Source organism: Microcebus murinus, chromosome 19, assembly GCF_040939455.1.
Source record: "Microcebus murinus isolate Inina chromosome 19, M.murinus_Inina_mat1.0, whole genome shotgun sequence".
Lineage (NCBI taxonomy): Eukaryota > Metazoa > Chordata > Mammalia > Primates > Cheirogaleidae > Microcebus > Microcebus murinus.
Window position 1 is genome coordinate 28,595,427 of NC_134122.1, and position 20,036 is coordinate 28,615,462.

Below are 20,036 nucleotides of genomic sequence, written 5' to 3' on the forward strand. Positions count from 1 at the left end.
AGCCCACAGCCTCAAGCCCAGATTGGTCCTGGGTCTGTAGCTACTTGCAAGGCTACTTAACCAGTGACCTTCAGGGGCCCAGCTTAGCCCTACCCCACATTATGTCCTCTCACTGAAACCCAAGGTCCCTAGGGAGGAGGAGCCCATCTCTAAGGACTTGCAGGCGCTGATCCTGGATCTTAGGCAGTGAGGTCCTAACACCTTGAAGCCCATTAAACCTCAGAGCTTCCTGGGACACAGATCCTGCACCAATGCTGTTTGGCCGCAGATCGGTTCCTGGCACATAATGGGCTCATGATAAATTATTGGCGATTGAAAGCTCCAGACCTGAGCCAGGAGTGGTGGCTCATGCCTGTAATCCCAGCACTTTGGGAAGCCGAGACGGGAGGATCTCTTGAGCTCAGGAGTTGGAGGCTGCAGTGAGCTATGATGGCATCACTGCATTCATTCCAGGCTGTGCAATAGATCGTGACCCTGTCTCTTAAAAAAAAAAAGAAAGAAAAGGAACAAAAGCTCCAGACACGAGCCACTGTACAGCACTTTGTTTTGAGGCCCTGCCTGAAAACCTGAAAACAGGGCTTGACTTTCAGCTACTCTCGGGACTGATGCCCAGCAAAGCCACTTCACTCATGTGCTGAACACCTGCTCTGTAACATGTCCTGTGTGAACTAGACTCTTTAGCTGGAAGAATGAAAGCTGTGTGACGTTAAACATGACCTTTCTGTCCCCCAGTTTTCTCCTCTGAAAAATGGAAGTGATAATTCTTCAGAAAGCTGTTGTGAGAATTATTTAGAACAAGACTTATGAAAGTAGTCACAGTGGGTGCTTAATCATGGTGGCTGTAAGTATTGAGGTGTGGTAGACAGCTCACAGCCTCAGGGTAGCAAAGCTGCAGGGGGGACTCCAGGATGCAAAAGGGACCTATATCCCCAGGAACGGGGCCAAACTCTGCCACAGCTGCAGAGGTGTGTGTGTGTAGGGGGGTCACCACCTGCTGCTACTCACAAGTAACCTCTCCTTGGGCAAGACCCAGCACAGCTGTCTGCACCCTCTCCCCTCCTATCCCAGGGCCTCAGCTGCCGCCTAGGCTTGGGCTCTGCTGCCATCTCTTCCTCCTTCCCCATGCCACCCCCAAGCCCTGTGAAACCTCAAATCCCCAAATTTTGCTGAAATATCCCTGCTTTTCCTTGCAGAGCCACCTGTGTACCTTCTCATTGCCGGGCTAGAGGGCAGTACTTGCAGCTCCAGGGCACCCTCTGCTCCCCAACCTCCTTCCAAGTCGCCAGGGCCATTGTTCCCAGACCTCCAGCCCTGATCAGCTGCAGCCGCCACCCAGCCTCTTGGAGCCCATGTCCCGCTGGCTGGTGCCCCGTCCTTGCACAAACCCTGCACAGACCCTGCTGGGCACCCTGGAGGTGGTAGTTTCTCAATGGCTCTCGGCAAGGCTCGGGCAGCAGGGCCAAGTTCCCTCCCAGCACATGGATGTTTCTCTCGCAGCCCCAGCATGCATGTGCAGACGCTCGACCCTCCGTGGCCAAGCCCATTGCCAAAACCAAGAGAGGCAGGGCAGTGGGCTAGCTCTGGGAGCCGGCAGCATCCAGATGTAGGGCCTTGGACAAGTCCCAGAACCCATCCTAAGTTCCTTTTTTTGTAGGATTGCTAGGGAGAGTAGCTGTGTTGGTGCCAGGTACTGCTGTTGCTGTCCTTACTGTCACGCAGAGTTGCCAAAGGCAATACTGCTCCTAGAAGGATATGAGGCCCAGAATGGGAACCCAGTGGGCTCCTTTTCCCCCCAAACAGACCCCACCTCAGGTGCCTTTCCCTGGCTCACCCAATACCCCTTATTGCCTCAAAATGTCCACAAACACACTCTACAGCTACTCAGAAATATCTGATATTTATTTCCCAATATTTTGATAAATTTTTACAAATTTAATAAACAGAATAAAGGGGAGTATGTGGGACCCCAGGCCTGGCCTTGGGCTCCCAATGAAAGGTGACAGTATGAAAACATCTCCTCACTCACAACTTCTGGCCTGCTGCCCTGACCCCCTAGCAACCTTACCTAAGAGTAAGGTGGGGGCTTTCGGAGGATCTGGGATTCCCCCCTAGAGGGGACTTTGGGCATCCTGTTTCAGGCATTGAACTGGGTGAGATTTGGGGGCAGTGTGGGTCCGGATGTGGCACTGTCTGCGCCTCTCCTGCCTGCGGGACAGCTGTCGTAGCTGTTTCCGAATGGCCCACAGCACCAGGTACACTTCCCGCAGCAACTCAGCCTCTGGTGTCTGCAACGGGGACTGGGTCATCATTTGGGAGGTAATGGACGCAGAGCTCACAGATGACTATAAAAGAAAGAGAACACGTGCACGTGTAAATAGCTGGGTCTAGGTTGAAACTACTGGTAGAACGACTTGCAGGTAAACAGCAAAGGGCTCGTCTAATTCCACCTCCTCCTCCAGGCCAGTTCAGACACCACTTCCTCCAGGAAGACTTCTCAGGCTACACTGGATGTTTGTCATCTCAACTTCTGTGTTTGCCTTGTCCTACCACATTTCATACGCTATTTGTTCTGAGGACTCATCTATTTCCACTAGAATACAAGCCCCTGGGACCATGTGTGACCTGCCTTTGATCTACATTCATGGTTTCACGGAGAGTGTGTTAAAAGGAACGCAGACAGGCTGGGCGCAGTGGCTCACGCCTGTAATCCTAGCACTTTGGGAGGCCGAGGCGGGTGGATTGCTCGAGGTCAGGAGTTCGAAACCAGCCTGAGCAAGAGCGAGACCCAGTCTCTACTATAAATAGAAAGAAATTAATTGGGTAACTAATATATATATGGAAAAATTAGCCGGGCATGGTGCACATGCCTGTAGTCCCAGCTACTCAGGAGGCTGAGGCAGCAGGAATGCTTGAGCCCAGGAGTTTGAGGTTGCTGTGAGCTAAGCTGATGCCACGGCACTCACTCTAGCCTGGGCAACAAAGCGAGACTGTGTCTCAAAAAAAAAAAAAAAAAAGGAAGGCAGACAGAGGACAAGCCGATTCTGTCTCCAGCTCAAAGCTCTTTCCTGGCCTCCAGGCCTGTATATCCCACTGCTTCCAGGACACCTCCATGCAAGTGTCCTGTCAACATTACAACTCATCTCTGTAATCCTAGCACTCTGCGAGGCCGAGGCAGGCGGGTCATTTGAGCTCAGGAGTTCGAGACCAGCCTGAGCAAGAGCAAGACCCCATCTCTACTAAAAAGAAATAGAAAGAAATTAGCTGGAAAACTAAATATATATAGAAAAAATTAGCCAGGCATGGTGGCACACACCTGTAGTCCTAGCTACAGTCCCAGCTACTTGGGAGGCTGAGGCAGGAGGATCACTTGAGCCCAGGAGTTTGAGGTTGCTGTGAACTAGGCTGTCTAGCCCAGGCAACAGGGTGAGACTGTGTCTCAAAAAAAACCAGAAACCTCATCTTGCCCAATCCTCTAAACTTATCACCTCCACCCCTAAGACCTCCTTCATTCTTCATCCTAGTGAATGTCTCCAGCCTGACTGACTCTGTCTCTCCCTCTCCCCATTACCTCCATCCAATCTACCACCTGGTCCAACAATTCTACCTCCCAAATATGACTCAAATCCATCAGAGCCATCTTGTTCTACCTGACGACGCCTCTGTCCCATTGGTCATTGGCCAGCATTCTCCCCCGGTCCAGAAGAGCATTCTTTCTTAGCCTGGACTATATCAGCCTCCAGCACATCTTCCTGTCCCTCCCCTTGTCCCCTGAAAACTCTCATTCCCATTCCACAGGGCAGCCAGATAAACCTTTTCTTATGATTAATGCAGTAATACTTGATTCAAGAACAAAATAAGTTGATTTGGTAGTGACCTAGGTATGTCCCTTTTTTAAAATTAACCTTTTTGGTGATTCACGCCTATAATCCTAGCACTCTGGGAGGCAAAGGCAGGCAGATTGCCCAAGGTCAGGAGTTCGAAACCAGCCTGAGCAAGAGCAAGACCCCATCTCTACTATAAATAGAAAGAAATTAATTGGCCAACTAATATATATAGAAAAAATTAGCCAGGCATGGTGGCGCATGCCTGTAGTCCCAGCTACTTGGGAGGCTAAGGCAGTAGGATTGCTTGAGCCCAGGAGTTTGAGGTTGCTGTGAGCTAGGCTTATGCCACAGCACTCACTCTAGCCTTGGCAACAAAGTGAGACTCTGTCTCAAATAAAAAAATAAAAATAAATAAATAAATAAAATTAATCTTCTTATTTTGAGCTCATTGTAGATTGACATGCAGTTGTAAGAAATTATAGAGATCATGTGTATCCTTTATCCAATTTTCCCTCAATAGGAAAATTTTACAAAATTATATCATAGTCAGGACATTGACATTGATATTCATACGATCTACTAATCTTATTCAGATTTCCCTAGCTTTACTTGTCCTGATTGGGGTGTGTGTGGGTGTGTGCATTTAACAAAATTTTATCATATATACAGGTTTGTGTATCCAACTACCAGAGTCCAGATGCAGAACATTTCCAGCATCACAAGGATCTCTCCCGCTGGCCTTCTATAACCACACATTCCTCCCGCAGCCCCTGGCAACCCTAAACCATCAATATATTCTACATTTCTACAATTTTGTTATTTCAAGAATGGTATATAATTTAAATAGATGCATAGAGTATATCACCTTTTGAGATTGGTTTTCACTAGGTACAATTCCCTTGAGATTCACCCAAGTTGTTGCATATATCAATAGTTTGTCCCTTTTTATGGCTGAGTCGTACTCCCGGGTATGGATCCATCACAGTTTAACCATTGGCTCACTGAAAGACCTTTGGGTTGATTTTGGCTATTACAAATAAAGCTGCTATGAACATTCACATATAAAAGTTCATTTATCTGAGATGCCCAAGAGTATAACTGGTGGGTCATATGATAATTGCATAATCAGTTTTATAAGAAACTACCATATTCTTTGCCAGAATGGCTGCACCATTTTACAATCCAGCAATGTATAAGTGCAGATGAGACTTCTAAATAAAAATCTGCTCATACCAGTCCTCTGCTCACATGTCTGTAAGGACTCCCACTGCTCTTGAGGTCAAAGCCAAATTCCACAACTTAAATATCCACCCTGCCTTGTATGAGCTGGCCCTTGGCTCCAGGATCTCCCCTCTGACCCACATGACTTGGGCCAGCTCTGCAAACACCTGCTACTCTCTTCATAGAACACTCCCTCCACCCTCTCCTAACAATCCCCTCGAGCCAAGCTAACTCCTTCAGGTCTCAGCTTCACCCTCTCTTCTGTTAGGAAGGCTTTGTCTGACTCCCAAGGTCTAGATGAGATACCCTCCTTTGGGTTCCCACAGCCTCCTCGACCTCCCATGTCACACCCAACAATGTGTGTGGATAATGAGCCAACAATGTCTTTCATCTTGTCTGTAGCCCCCAAGTCTGGAAATCTTGTTCACAATTATATCCTCAGTTCCTGGCTCAGCACCTGTAACTCAGCAGCATGGGAGATGAGTGCTGAACAAGTGAATGGAGAGAGGAATGAGTCACTGGGGATTGGGGAGGGGTCTTGGGAACCAGGGGGATAGTGCTGACCTTCCAGCTGCACATTTGCCAGCCGGTCTGTAGGGCGGAGACCATGAGCGTGGAAACGGACTGAACAGCCGTCCGGGGCAGCCGCAGCAGGGATCGGCCCTCACCACCCAGCTCCATCTTGGTCCCGTCTCTTGCCTTGGCCAACACACAGGGCTCAGCTAGCCCAGGGGACGCATCCATCCTGGGGAGCTTATCCTCTCTGCAGGACTCGACAAACTTGAAAGTCTCAACTGCCTTGGGAGTCTTCTCCACCACCTTCAATGTATGTTTCTTGGAGCCACAGTATTCCAAGATGGGTTGCCTAACTTTTGGTTTCCAGAAGAAAACCTAAGAACCAAGACAGAGAAGAGAGAAGAGAGGGGCAGAACAGTCCACAGAGAGTGCAGCACAAAAGGGATGGGGCAGTGAGCATCAAGGCCTCCTTCCACTCAAGCCCCTCCCTGGCTGCCCCATCCCTAGCCTTGTTTGGTGGAAAGGGGCTGCTGCAACCTACAGGTCAATGAACAGCACTGTCATCCCAGGGACAAGGCAGTCTCTGCAACTCACCCAGCAAGTAATCTTTTGCCAAGCCCGCCTAACCCATCGGAAGAATCTCATGACAGCAGCCATCTCTCCTGATAGGACGAACCCAAAGTAGGGGGCAGAACCAGCATTTGGTACAGTGGGGGTGGAGGGTGGGGATTGGGGAGGACAGGCAGCAGGCAGTGGCTGCCACCCAAGGGGTATCCTGGGAGCTGAGGGGCTTCACACACAGCAGTGAAGAAAGGACTAAGAAACCCAGGGGGAAAACCCACTCCAGCAACTCATCCCAGGCCTTTCCTCCCCTCCCTGGGACAGGGAGAGGAGTCAAAGTGGATGAGAACCTACAGTGAGGGAGAGTTCTAGCCCATTGTGAGAGCCTGCCTGGCCCAACCCCACCCCCCAGGCCCTCCCAGGACCCAGGGAGCCAATCCCTTCTGCCCCTGGCCCTTCTTCCCTCAGATCCATGGAAAGGAAACTGACATGTATCGAGTGCCTGGTGTGCGCCAGGCATTTCCCATGTATCATTGTCATGTCATCTTCACAACGGCCCTTCAAGGTAGGTATTATTGTCAGGGTCACTTTACGAATGAGGAATCTGAGATTCAGAAAAACTGAAGCGCTTGCCCAAGGTCATAAATCTAGGGAGCTTAAGGTAGGGAGTCCAACCCAGGTCAGCCTCCAACGGACCCCTTCCACTCCTCCCAAGGTCCTCCAGAGGCTGCCTCAGCCACTTTCCCTTCTTCCCCACTAGGTGGGGTCCTTCTCCCTGGCTGACTCTTCCACCTGGGACTGGGCCCAGGCTGCCAGGAGGGGCCGGCTCACCCACAGAGCCCATCCTCAGCCAGCTGGGGGTGGAAGCCACGGCAGCCAGCCAGGCCTGGCGAGGGCACTGTGTGCCCGGGGAGCCTGGCCCACGCCCAACCCTGAGACAAGGGGCCCATTCAGGGCCCCCTGCCCCGCCCCCAAGCAACCACCCGGATCCAGCCCGCAGAGGGGACACACTGGGAAGCTGGGGGTGGATCCTGCACAACCACCAAAGGCCTCATTGTTCCCCTCTCCCCCCAGCACGTGGGCAGACGCCCCCCCACCCCACCCCTCTCCCTGCCCCTTCCCAGGACCCGAAGTGCTGGTTCCTTTGCCTGCCTCTCTCAACCCCACTGTCTCCGCCACGTTAAACCTCCCATCTGGACAAGATCTCCAGGCAGCTCAAACTGTAGCATGGGCCCCCAGTCTAAACATAAGCGAGTTGTCAGCCTCCAAATTCAAGTTTCTTCAGAATTTTTAATTATTATTATTACTTTAATAACAACCTGAATCCCAGAACTTCCAGATACTGTCCATACTCCCTCCCCTGGGCAGAGGAGAGGGGGTACTTTGAGGGAACAAGGTGGGGGTAAGGTGTCTGCCAGGGAGCCTCCAACTCCCCCAAGCCATCTACTGCTGGGGGTCTAGCGACGGAGGAGCGGGGCTGGGATCCCTCATGGAGGGGGCTCCATCTAATACCCCATCCTGAAGCCCACCCTCCTCCATCAGGGCCTGGGACGATGGGGAGATTGGGGTATGGTGGTGGGACAGGCTGGTACTGAGCCTTGAACTCCCACTCCGTGGACCAGGGGGCATTAAAGCTGCATAGGAAGAGGGGGCAGGCAGCTGGCACAAGGCCTGGCAGCCCCGAAGGCACATTGTGAGGGAAGGGAGGCTCAGATGGAGGGCCCATTGGGTGCGGGGGGCCCAAGCCGTGGGACCCCCGAGGAGGGCAGCTGGGCCAGCTGCTCCGGGCTGGCCAGGGCACGTAGCAATCCATTCTCCTGCTCCAGCGCAGCATTCCGCTCCGCCAGGTCCCGGATCTGCTCCTTCAGCACCTCCACCTCTTCCCGGACCGCAAACATGAGGTGGGACTTCACCAAGTCCTGGGGGCCCAGGGGACAGACAGGCTGAGCATCAGAGGTGCCAGGCCACCCTAACCACCTTCCCTGCCCAGTGCCCCAAGGACCTGGGTGTGGGAGCTTTCCCTGCACTCAAATGATGACGGACAAAGCAGGGACAGGGCAAGGGACAAGAACTGGGGACAGAGACAGAATCCGGGCTCACAAACAGAGACTGGGGCCAGCCAGATTAAAGCCAAGCAAAGTCAAGGGCTGAGGTAGAGACAGCAGGGGGCAGGGATCCCAAGGGAGCCCAGCAGGGAGCAGGTCACAGAGCGGGGAGTTAGTGTTCGCTGGTAATGAGAGCAAGGCTGGGGCAGAGCTCAGGGGACCAGGGCCTGCCGTGACCAAGATGGCTTCTCTTACCATGGCTTGTTCGATCTTGTTGTCAATGCCAACCAGGCTTCCGGAGCCACTGGAGAAACACAGGGAGGTGAGAGGTGAGGAGGAGGAGCCGTCCCAGGTGCTGCCTTCTTAGAGCAGGCTCTGGCCTCCTCCACGAGCCCCACTCACCACAGCTTCCCACCCACACCCCCGTACCTGTGACAGTAGAGAATCAGGGAGAGGAGGGTTTTGTCCATCCCCCGGCGGGCTGAGGGCCGCTGTCCTGGGCCCCCCACACCCCGATGGGGTGGGGGTCCAGATGTCCCTCGGATGGGGGATGCTCCCCGAGGGGAACAAGGGGAAGAGACACAGCCCCTTTTTCGGGGTGGCCCTGGAGCCATCCCCACCACTCGAGTCTCATAAGATGACACCAGGGACTTGACAGAGACCCCTGGCTGGGCCATCCCTGAGGGGAAAGGGTCCCCGGGCCCCCCCGGGGGAGAGGGCTATGACAAAGGGAGTGCCTGGGGGGCTCAGAGCCCCCCGGGCAGAGTAGGGTCTGGCTGGTGCCAAGCAGGCAGAGAGGAGACAGCGCCTAGGGGGTGCTGGCCTGAGAGATATACACCGCCCCCCCAGGGCAAGGCCTGGCTGCTATTGGTTCCTCAGGGACACGGGGACCCCCTCCTGCTGGCTCCTCGGTGGGCGGGAATTCCCAGACACGGTCAGTGCCAGTGTCCCCTTCTCACCCTGGCACCAATCCCAGAGTAGAGAGGAGGGGGCCAGTGGAGGGAAGTCAGCTGGCGGCTGGGTCGGGGGAGGGGCCGCAGGGAAAGAAGCCTGGGTCTGAGAGGGGTGTGGAAGGTGGGGAAGATCCTGGCCTCACCCTGCCCCTCCAGATGGGCATGGTCCCTCAAGGCCTCAGGAAAGAGATGGGTGGGATGGGGAGAGAGTCCCATGTGCTGTGGTCTACAGTGGACTGAGCACCTCCCCAAACACAAAGCCCACATCATGGGTGAGCTCTGGGACCTGGGCCAGAGGGTCCCTGACCTCCAACAGTGAAGGAAAAGGAGAAAGGGGAAAAATTACCATGGCAACAGAAACTGAGCCCAGAGTTCTGTAGAACAAACACAGCCTGTGGTCTGGGACCTGGGTCTGAAGTCTTGGAGGTCTGGGGTCAAGGAGTGAGTTGAGGACTTGAGGGGAGGTGGATAAGGTGAGGTTGGAGGTGGGACACTGGGCATAGGAGCAGGGGCTTTGAATGAACACAGCTGGGAAGGGGGATGACAGGCATCAGGGAGCACGTCTGGCTGCAATTTGTAAAGTGGCCACCAGAGGGCGACCTAGGCCTGGCTCAATGACAGCCAGGGTCCTCCCTGTCCCCATAACACTAGGCTGTGTGTGGGTCCTCCTAGACCTGGCTCTCCCTCAAGCCCCTCTCTAGTTGCTTACAGCCCTTGTGCCCTGTCCCAACCTCCAGGGCTCCCTCCCACCGCTGAGGCCCCAGGCCCCTGCCTCAACCTGTGGCCCAAAACCTGCCCCATTCAGCCTCTGCCTCAGCCCCTGGGCCAGCCCTCCACACTTGCCCACTGTGCTGCAGGATCACCAGTCCTGTCCCCCAGCCCCCAGCTGAGCCCCTCTCAGAACAGGGACCTCAACATGCTGCATCCTACAGCCTGTTCCCCCTTGGAAGCCCTCCCTCCTGGCTGTCAACTCCAACTTGCTTCCCTGCAGGGGGGGGGGGATCAGTGCATCCAATTCAAGGTGACCCATGGATGAGGCCCTGAGGCCCGGCAGCCAGGAAGGGAGCTGGGAATTTTCCATTTCCCATCCAAGCTCTGGGTGCAGAAGGTGCTGACAGGTGGGGCAACCAAGGGGGTGACCAGGTCTGAGAAAGCAGGATGGGATGGGGGTGGGAGGAGAGAGTAAGTTTAAGAGTGAGAGAGCAGGCCAGCCAGCCGGGAGAGTGAAAGCAGTTTTCAACCTATTTCAATCAGTGCAACACCTCGGCAGAGACTGGGCCACTGCAAAACAAATCCACCTCACCCCTGCCCCCTCCCCAGCACACACACACAGAGACCAAAGGGGGCAGACGCACAGGAATAGGAACATTGGCCTTGCTTGGCAGACACTTGGGTGAAGATGCCAAGTAAATTGTTCATTCTTGCCAGAAATAAAGGAATAATACAACAATAAACATTTGTTGGCTGACAGATGACTATCTCCTGTTTGTCTAGTGTTGGAGAGTTTTTGACAGCACTTTCCACTGTGACATTCCAACATAACCTTCAAGGGACCACGTCTCTGGCAACCCAAGCCCTCCCTTTGAGAAGCCCTGACTGAGGGGCCACAGGCACTGTGCTAGAATTCTTTGGCAGGGACAGGATCAGCCCTCACTACAAGCCCAAAAGCAACTTTGTGTTAATTAGAACAAAATGCCCCTTCAAGACACTGATAACCAACTTCAGTCACTGTTATGACTTCAAGCATTGACTGTGATCTCAAATGTGAGTGGCACCCCCTGGAGTTGTGCAGTGTGACATGCACAACCAGGCACTCTAGCCCTCAGGACTCTTGGGTCCTGGGTTGGGGACAGCCCTATAAAGTCTGGTCTTCCTCTTTGAAGGTCAAATAAAATAGCTTCAACACAAGGATCAGATGAAACAGCAGGATACCTGGGAGAGGTGAGGAGGTTCAGATCCTGGGTACAGGGGCCAGTCCCGCTCCTTCAAGGAGCCCCTAGGGGCTGGGCCTGAGGCCAACAAAGTGGCATCTGGCTGCCCTGTCTACACTCCCTCCCGGATCTGGATCTGTGGTGCCTTCAGGGCAGGGCCAGGCCAGGGAGGGGGAAGGAGGTGCTGGCTCCTTGCCTGCTTGAGAGAGCTGTCCCTGACTCTGTCCTAGAGAGAAAGGGCATCCTACAGACCATTGCCCCCTCCTCTTCTCTTGGGACACACATAACAGGAGAGCGGAGACAGCATGGCTTTAGGGTCAGACCCAGGTACAGACTGCAGTCCAGCCACTTACAAGCTGGGTGACCTTGGGCAAGTTCCTAAAACCCTCCTCCTGAGTCTCAGATTCTTCATCTGGAAAGTGAGGAATTGCTTTTAGGATTACATGAGATAAGAGGTAGCACCAGACCCAAAGGAGGCACTGGATAAATAAATGTACCTTTTATTTCCCAAGACCCCAGGATCCATTCCCTATAATCCTCCAGGCTGACCACCCATCCACCCACCCACCCACCCACCCAGCCACTCATTCACACCTTAACTACCTACCTCCCACCTGCCAGGCCCTGTTGGGACTATGAAAGATCTTCCAACTCAGGAGCACATAAGCAGTCTGACTTCACCAGACACCCTCTGTTCTCCCAACCCTAGATTCAGGGATTGGTCAGGCATTCCTAACTCCCCTCTCTGGGATCTAGGCACTTAACATTTCATCCCATTTTCCCTCTCAAAAGTGAGATCCCAGGACACTTGGACTCTGTTCTCTTGATAGCTCTGGGCACACCAGACAGGTGAGGTGGGGTCTACATGCCCCATTCCTGGGGGATATGGGGTGGCACAACCCAAACTCACAGACCCAGCAGGGTGGGACATGAAGGCCTGAGCTGGGACAGAGCCTCAGAGCCTTAGAGCACAGCAGGGTAAAGCAGGAGGATGGGAGCAGGACCGGTCAGACTGGGGTGTACCCAGGGGGTGGAACAGAGAAAGGGAGGAGGGGACAAGCCAAAAGAATAGAGCAGAAAACCCTCTAAGACAGAGAAAGCAGGAGGCTGGGCTACGAAATCAACAGGGGTGGGGGAAGGACAGGGAGCCCTCTTGCCAGGGAACCTCCCAAGTGGAGGGGGAGAGGGTGGGAAGCGCTGAGAATAGCAGTGAGGGGGGCAGGTGACTCTCTTGGCCCAGGCCGACCTCACACCTCAGGCATTCCAGAGTGCAGAAGCCGCTGTGCCCTGCCCTCCCGCCCCACTGCCCCCTCTGCCCTTCATCCCACCGCCTCCCTGGTACCCCTTCTCCTTCCGCGGGTCCCCAGTGCCTCAGGCCCCTTTCTTTGATGGGCTTTAGGCCCTGATTCTGGAGGGCAACGCCACATTCGGGGGTGGCAGGAAGGAGTGACCGCCAACCGGAGTGGGTCCCTCCAGCACCCACTCACCCACTCGCGAAGTCCCGCCCCGCGTTTCCTCTCAAACAGGAAGTCCCGCCCCTCGAGGGCCTCACACAGGAAGTCCTACTCTTCCCTCCAAAATAAAAGTGGCGACTCCCTAGCCCTTCTTGGGGTTCCTATCAGTCCACAGCCAGAAGTCAGCGGCCTGGCTATCTGACTCACGATTTCGTGCCTCCCTTTTCAGATGACATTTCTGTGAATGTTGAAACCTGGCCCTCGAAACAGGAAGTCCTGCATACGCTGCCACCCAACAGGGCATCTCCTCCAAAGGGCAAGCACCAGAAAGTCATGCTTGCCTGTGCTGTCCTTGCTCCCAGACTGTTTGTACCCATAGCATGGCTTTGCTGAGGCAAGCTTGGCCCCCATGCTGCTCCTAACTCTGCTGGTCCCGTTCCTGCTGCTCCCTAGCTCTGTCTGCAGGCCCCTTCCCCTCAGGGAACAGAATCTCAGAGCAATGATTTCTTGGTACTAAAAGTCCTAGGGTCCTAAATTAGTCTGTATGGACTATAAGGATGTCACATCACAGTCCGTAAGGGCTGCAAGGAGTCCCATTCCCCTCGCTGGTAGAGAGATATGAAATGCAATGGGAGGAGACTGATTCTCTATTCTCCTCTCCAGCACATTTGCCAGTGGGTTCCTAGGGTTGGCCAGATGATCGCTAAATCTGCAAGAGCTCTGGAATTTGACAACAATGACTCCCTTCAAACTTTAAAAATGTCTCTGACTTGACAGTCCCAAGCCAGGGAGTCCCACCCAGCTCTCTCCACAGAGAGGGAGTGGGGCCCAAATCAACTTTGCCCAGTGGTTATGCCCAGGCCAGGTTTCTCTGTTTAAGAGGTCCTCTCCAAGTTCAACTTGGGGGAAGGACATTTACCAGGGAGTTTCATGCAAGTATCCCAGCTGCTGGGTGGGGAGCCTAACCCTCATGCCCCATCACACAGAGCACACCTACCTATCGTCATCGCTGTCCAGATGACCACTGATGGCCAACATGGAGCGGGCCAGGCTGAGGCTCTGGGCTGCTGCCCCAAAGGGGTCTGGAGACTTATGACCCAGACTGGCATCGGGGAAGAAGTAGAGAGCCGGGGAACTGGGGCGAGAGTCGACTGCTGGCACCTGGAGGCAGAGAGGTAGGAACCATCACATCGAGAAAGAGACAGAGAGAGACAGGGAGAGAGAATATAACCACCCACCTTACAACTTGCTGAGCAGTCTCCCTCCCCACCTGCCACCTGCCCACTGTCTTCTAAGGACCCAGGAGTCATGCCTCACAGCCCTTTCCCTCTCCTGCTCTGGGAAGGCAGGCACCAGAAGCAAGGGACAGGGGTCACCCTGAGGACTGGGGTAAGCAGTGCATAGGGTATCACAGAAGGGCTCTGGTCTGCTCTCCAGCACCCCTGCTCCCTCCAAGCTGAGCTGGGACCCCTAATCAGAGGCTACTCAGAGAATATCTGCCTTCTTAAAGTGACTCAAATGCCACTTCCTTAGAGAGGCATTTCTCCATCATTCACTAGTCCACTGAACTGTTGCATTTTTTTTATAGCACCTAACATTATCTGAAATTAAAGTATTTATTGTGTCTCCCCTCCTGGAAGGTCAGTTTGTTCAGTAGCTATTTGTAGAATGAATGAATCCTCAGAAACTCTCTCTCCACCCCCCACCCCCAATTTTAGCCTCTCTTCCTAAACTTCTCAGGACTCAGGTGAAGTTCTGCTCCTGCTCTCTGCCCTGCTTTGGGGTGGGGGGGTGGCTGTGGAGATGGGGGGAGGCGGAGCCTGGGCGTGGACCCACACAGCCCAACAGGCGCTGGGGGCGGCTGCAAAAGGGCGGGGGTGACAGGAACAAGACAAGACGCCTCTGTGAGGCCCTGGGAGGCCCCAGCTTCTCGGAAAAGCCAAGAACAGAGAGTCCAGGGTGGTTAGAGGGACAGAGCAGGGAAGGGGGCCCAGGTGGTATCCCCTGGCCCTTCTCCACCACCCCCCTCTGTTAGAGAAGAGGCATGGGGGACTGTACAGGAGAGACAAACTTTGGGAATCAACCCAGATGCATACACACAGGAAGTGATTAGGACAAAGGGGAAGGAATGGGGTGGGGGCACTGAAGAGAGGGCCAGGGTCCCATAGGGGGCTCAGGCAGGGCTTAAGGACAAATAGAGCAGAGAGGATGGCAGCCAAGGGGGCTTGCTTTGGAAGAGTCTCGGGTCAGGGACCAGCAAAGGAAACAGATCTCTCCCTTGGAGTAGGAACTGAAAGAAGAGAGCTCAAGAAAAGTAGGGGGTGGGGGTCAAAAGAGACAAGAGCTTGAGGCCAGGAGGGGGTGGGGGGAGGCGGTCCTGACCAGTCCTGACAGGACCCAGACATCCAGTCTCAGGTTATTTTTACACTGTGGTTTGTGCCCAAGGCCAGGAAGGGGAAAGAGTTCTCATCCTCACACTCCCTGCTTTTCCTCTAGCAGTCCAAGGTGTTATTTTCTCCTTCAGGACAGAAGTGTCCAACCCCCACATCCCTGGCTGCCCACCCCCACCCCAGAGACCTAGGCATCCTGCCCCCCAACCCAGATTTGTTCCTCTTTTGGAGACAGGAAACTGAAAGAGCAAAGGATTTAACTCCTTCTGGGCTGCTTCCCACCCCTGCTCTCCCACTCCACAGTGGCCACCCCCAGTTATCAGTCCTGGAGAAGCCCAGATGCAGGAACTGAGACAGATACTTGGGAAGGGGGCACACCAGCAAGGCCCCCACCCCCACCCCTGTAATATGCTCCTCCACCCAATTCCTCAAGTCTTCAGAGAAACTTGGCTTGCAACCAAGCTAGACATGGGGCTGGGATGGGTGTCTGGTGGGAGGAAAGAAGACCCCCCCTCCCATTCAGGATGGGGCTGCAATGGAGACTTAAGTGGAGTGCCCACTCAACCTCGCTTCCCTAAACCCTGGCAGCTTCTCCCCCTGGGACCCAGCTACTCACAGCCAACCCCAACCGGGGCCTCCACTCTCATCACCTGGAGCCAGAGGGGGTGAGACCAAGACAGAAAGAAGGTGAAGGCCAGAGGAGGAGGCCACATATGCTACAGGCTACATAGAGATGAGGTTAGGGCCAAAGACAACAAATGAAAAGTCAGAGAGAAAGACTGTACAGAAAGCAGGGAAGGAGCCTGAGAGAGAAAACAGAGGAGGAATAGACTTCAAAGTGAGCTGGCAGGGAGAGAAAAGAGGGCTATCTAATCTGACAGACAGGTGACAATGGAGGAAGGGAGGCCAGGATGGAGGTTAGGCCAAGGCACAACCTTCCAGGTGTCTCCCCCAACCTGGAACCCAGCTCTTACCTGCCCCATCTCCTCTGGAGCAACCAACTCCATCCTCAGCCGCACGTCTCCATCCTTCCTTCGAGACAGTGGAGGGGTCCCAGCTGCTGAGCCCCCAGCCTCCACTTCTACCCTCAAGGAGGGCAGGGGTGTGGCAGCCCTAGAAGTGCCTGCGCTATCCCCAGTCCCAGGCTCTGGGGGGCGCTGCTGGGGTGGGGAGGTTGACAGGGGGGGTGTCTCCACTTTGGCTTTGCCAGGTACTGCCAGCTGGCCCAGCCCCCCAGTGAAGGAGCGGGCCTGAGGTCCAGGGGAGGTGGGGGGTGGGCGAAGCCAGGAGGTGGGGCCCTGAGACAGGCCTGTCTGTGGGACAGGGGCACCCAGGCCCAAGCTGGCCAGCTCCAACCTGGAATCCAAAGATCGGCCCCCGGTGCCACCTGAGGCCCCTCGTATTCCCTCCAGGAGTCGGCCGAAGCTGGGGGGCTCCAGGTCTCTCTCATAAACATCCACACACGTCCAACGACCTCGGCGATAAGGCTCGCCCAGGCCGTGGGGCAGCTTCACTACCCGGAAACGAGAGGCAGGGGCCCCAGGCGGTGGGGAGCCATTCCGGGGGGTGCCCTTGCCCCCTGGATCAGGGTTGGGCTCCCCATTGGGCAGGCGGGGTGGGGGCCCTGTGGGAGCTGACAGGGCAGGGGGATCTGAACCCCCTGGGCTCCCTGGTCCCTCGTAGTCCGTGGTGACGCTGGTGATTTGGAAACTACTCTTCTTCTTGCCCCCACTCATGGTCCCTGGGGCTCAGGACTGAGCTGAGTTGCAGGGGCTGGGGCTCTCTTAGGGGCTCAGGCACCCCTGGAACAGGGGGGCCACATGGCAGGGGCAACAGGGCCCCCGGGGATGTCAGGGTCCGACATAGCAGGAGAGCCTTGAAGGAACGGAGGGTGCCTGGTTGGTGAAGGGAGCACAGGGTACGGGAGGTGGCGGGAGGTGGGGGCCGGGGCAGGTTTTTCCAGCTGCTGTCACTGCCGAACTCCAGAGCTGAGTTTGCAAACTGGAAAGGTGGGGGGAGAGAGAGAGAATGAGTGAGAAAGCAGTGGGCAGGCCACCTCTGGGGTTTCCTCTCTGTGGAGCAGAACGGCGGAGGAAGGGGAAACCGCCAGAGACCCAGAGACAAAGAGACAGGCAGAGAGGCAGAGACCACAGCAGAGGGGATGGGGTCTATTAAGGCATACAGAACAGGAAGAGGCAGCTGAGACCCAAAGTTGGGCATTTCTTGTCTGGGATCCTAACTCAGGAGACTGCAGAGCTGCACTGTCCCGAGCACGGGCTCCAGCGCCTGGGTGAACCGGGCGGAAGCAGCTCCCCGGCCTGGCCCGGCGACCCCGAGGCCTCTCCTGGGCCTCAAGGCCCCCGCACCCCGGCTCCCACATCTCTGGGGCAGACCGTGCCCCACCGCCCCAGCGCCCCGCCCAGCCTGGAGCCCTACCTCCCGGGCCTCCGCCACTGAACGAGCCGGGGGTCCCGGCGCCTAAGATGTCGGGCTGTGCTTTCCTGGGGCCTCCTGGCCCGGGGCGGCGCGGGGCATGCAGGCGGCGATCAGAGCCTGCCCAGTCCTCCTCCGGGGCCGCACCTCACCCTGCGAGGCATCTCTGTGGAAAGTTTGCTCTCCAGAAAAGGAACCCGCGCCTCCTCGGTGGAGCCCAGGCGCGGCCTCTGGAGCCTTAAGGGTGTCGAAAGCGATGTGGGAGGGGGCGGCCGGCCTCGGCGATCTGAGCGGGTGGGTCTCCCGAGTCTCCTCCGCGTGGCCCCGCTGGGTCCGTCGCTCCGCTCCTCGGCTCCTCTTGGTCTCTGTCCGTCTTTCTCTTTCTGGGCTGTTGACAACCCCCACACCAGGAAGTCCTGCCTCCTCGGGCCTGCTGACTGCTCCTCTCCTCCTCCTCCTCCTTCTTCCCCTCTTCCTCCCCTTCCTCCTCCCTCCCACCCTCCCTCCTGGGGCTCCCCGCCAATTGGCCCCTGGCCAGGCCTGCCACAGCCGCTGCTGTTGCAGTTGCTGCTGCTGCTGCTGCTCCTGGGGCCCCAAACAGACGCCCTTAACCCCACACCTGCTGGGCCCCAGCGCGGCTCTTCCGTGGAAGGAGGGGCTGAGGAGGGCGGGGAGAAAGGGGAGGAGTTCGCAGGAGGCCTGGGATTCCCTTACTTGTAGGCACTTGCTGCCATTGGCAGCAGGGAACATACCAGGCCATGTACTGGGTACCTGATTGCCCATAAATGCCTAGTGAATGTTATGGTGTGGCTGTGGCTGTTATTGTCATGTCTTCTTTGGTTTTCACAGTAACTGCATGGGGAACGTACTATTCCCCCATTCCTACTTACAAAAATTTTCAAACATGCTGTGCAGACATGAGGAGAACATGCAAATTCCAAACAGTGGCCCCATCCAGGAATCATTTTTTTTTCTCATCAACATTATAAGGAAACGACATTGAACAAAACAATGTTATCCAGGACCTGCAGTATTTTGCTGGACTATTTGAAATCAAATCCCAGCAGATGCTGACCTGCACTTGTCCTCCAACCGCTGGACACACATATGTCCACACAGTTACCCACACAGATGCACCTGAGGACCAAGCCCAGCTGGCCACAAGCATAGACCCCTTCCCTACCTCTGACCATTCCCACCTCTCCCATCCCACCTTTTTATGAAGGAAATCCACACACACCCATAAAGAGCCTACTACATGTTTGGCTTGAAAGAATAACCCCCCAATGGCCATTTTATCTCTTTTGGCACCCCTAACAACATTGAGGGGGATTAGTTTAGCAAAAACAGTATCTAAAAGCCACATCTGCCCTCACTCTCAGGTTCAAAAGGATATGGATTCTAATTAGTTTTGGTCATATGGAACTGCTCTCGAGTATATTAAAAATTCCTCATATTATCTCATTGGATTGCAAAATAGCCCTGGAAAGAGAGATGAGGTGAGGTTTGAGCGCCAGCTAAGGAAACTGAAACTCAGAAATATTCAGTCATTTACCCATAGCCTCAGATCTAGTATTTGATGACACCAGACTGTAACCGGGCTGTCTGACTCCTATTCTAGTGCTCTTTCCCACATTCCTCCTCCATTAGCTTAATCTCATGGAAATTTCTAACCACTCTTTAGGGTTTGACCAAAAAAAAAAAAAAAAAAAAAAAACCCACAGTATAACCCTTACCCCCCTCTATATATTTATTCTTTGTTTCTTTGTTAAAATGTATCTCCTGTTAGCCATAGCAACAATGGTTGCCTCCCAAGCCGGGAGGTCCAGGAAGCAGCCTCTCCCACACGCCCCCTTCCTCTCCAGACCCTGTCCTCCTTCCCCTGCAGAACCTTCTCTCCTCTGACTATATTCAGAAGGCAGCTCTGGCTGCTCTGCCCCCAGACCCTCCTTCTTTCTAACTGACTTGCTACAAACTATTCAAAACTTATCTTTGGACCCTTTCTTCTCTGCCTCAGGCACTCAGTATCTGTGACTAGAGTCCCTGGAACATTATTGGTCTCTGCAAGGATATATTTGTTGAATGGATACATATAAATTAATTCACACTGAGGTGTAAACGTGGAATGGCTTTTATGTGTTTTAATATTTTATCTCTCCTGGGAGCATTTATAATAGCCTTTATTTCTTCTTTTTCTTTTTTTTTTAACTCTTTATTTCTGCTTATGTAATAGCCTTTAATGTGCGGGCCCCATTACAACTTACAAGGCACTTTAGTAGTATTTTACCACCCCAAAGATGGGATGAAGCATCTTTCAGAGAGGTTTTGTGAGTTGTCTAAGCCCACACAGCACATCTGCAAAGACTTTGCCATATAAAGTAACACTCACAGGTTCCAAAGATTAGGATGTGCATCTTTTGGGGACCCATTTTTAAGCCAGTTAAGAGTAGAACTCAGGTCTTTCTGAAGCTGATGCACCATACCACAGAGTTGTGGGCCAAAGGGATTTCGGAGGGGGCAATTTCTCAGGGAGATGATGAGAAAAGTGATGGGCAGGGGGACGAGGTCACGTCCCTCAGCGGCCAGCGACCACAGCAGGGCGATGGTGCAGTGGTCCCCGTCAGAGGCCGAGCATGGTAAGCCCAGGTCCTGGCGGGTAGCGCCAGCGGAGTCAAAAGTTACGAGGGAGATGACTTGGACCGCGGGGG

The 20,036-nt window shown here is 54.6% G+C and overlaps 2 protein-coding genes across 2 annotated transcripts; both read right to left on the reverse strand.

Moving 5' to 3' along the window:
* Positions 1-1,879: 1,879 nt before the first annotated feature.
* SPACDR (sperm acrosome developmental regulator) lies at positions 1,880-7,029 on the reverse strand. The gene is made up of 3 exons (XM_012759396.3): positions 6,156-7,029; positions 5,610-5,936; positions 1,880-2,342 (listed from the first exon to the last, which is right to left on the reverse strand). The coding sequence occupies exons 1-3, from the start codon at positions 6,216-6,218 to the stop codon at positions 2,109-2,111; spliced, it is 624 nt and encodes a 207-aa protein (XP_012614850.1). The 5' UTR covers positions 6,219-7,029; the 3' UTR covers positions 1,880-2,108.
* A 363-nt stretch (positions 7,030-7,392) lies between these two features.
* TSC22D4 (TSC22 domain family member 4) lies at positions 7,393-17,727 on the reverse strand. The gene is made up of 5 exons (XM_012759395.2): positions 17,332-17,727; positions 15,870-16,896; positions 13,503-13,666; positions 8,423-8,471; positions 7,393-8,041 (listed from the first exon to the last, which is right to left on the reverse strand). Exons 2-5 carry the CDS (start codon positions 16,629-16,631, stop codon positions 7,832-7,834), a joined length of 1,185 nt encoding a protein of 394 aa, XP_012614849.1. The 5' UTR covers positions 16,632-16,896; positions 17,332-17,727; the 3' UTR covers positions 7,393-7,831.
* Between the last annotated feature and the right edge of the window lie 2,309 nt (positions 17,728-20,036).

Bases quoted from the DNA above. Each gene is read 5' to 3' on its own strand.
- SPACDR (XM_012759396.3), bottom strand. From the start codon at position 6,218: ATGGCTGCTGTCATGAGATTCTTCCGATGGGTTAGGCGGGCTTGGCAA. The intron at 5,937-6,155 runs GTGAGTTGCAGA...CTTGGTTCTTAG, and splicing joins GGCAAAAGATTACTTGCTGG to GTTTTCTTCTGGAAACCAAA. The intron at 2,343-5,609 runs GTCAGCACTATC...TTTCTTTTATAG, and splicing joins GGCAAATGTGCAGCTGGAAG to TCATCTGTGAGCTCTGCGTC.
- TSC22D4 (XM_012759395.2), bottom strand. From the start codon at position 16,631: ATGAGTGGGGGCAAGAAGAAGAGTAGTTTCCAAATCACCAGCGTCACC. The intron at 13,667-15,869 runs GTAAGAGCTGGG...CTCTGCCTCCAG, and splicing joins CTCCAGAGGAGATGGGGCAG to GTGCCAGCAGTCGACTCTCG. The intron at 8,042-8,422 runs GTAAGAGAAGCC...CTGGGCCCCCAG, and splicing joins ACAAGATCGAACAAGCCATG to GACTTGGTGAAGTCCCACCT.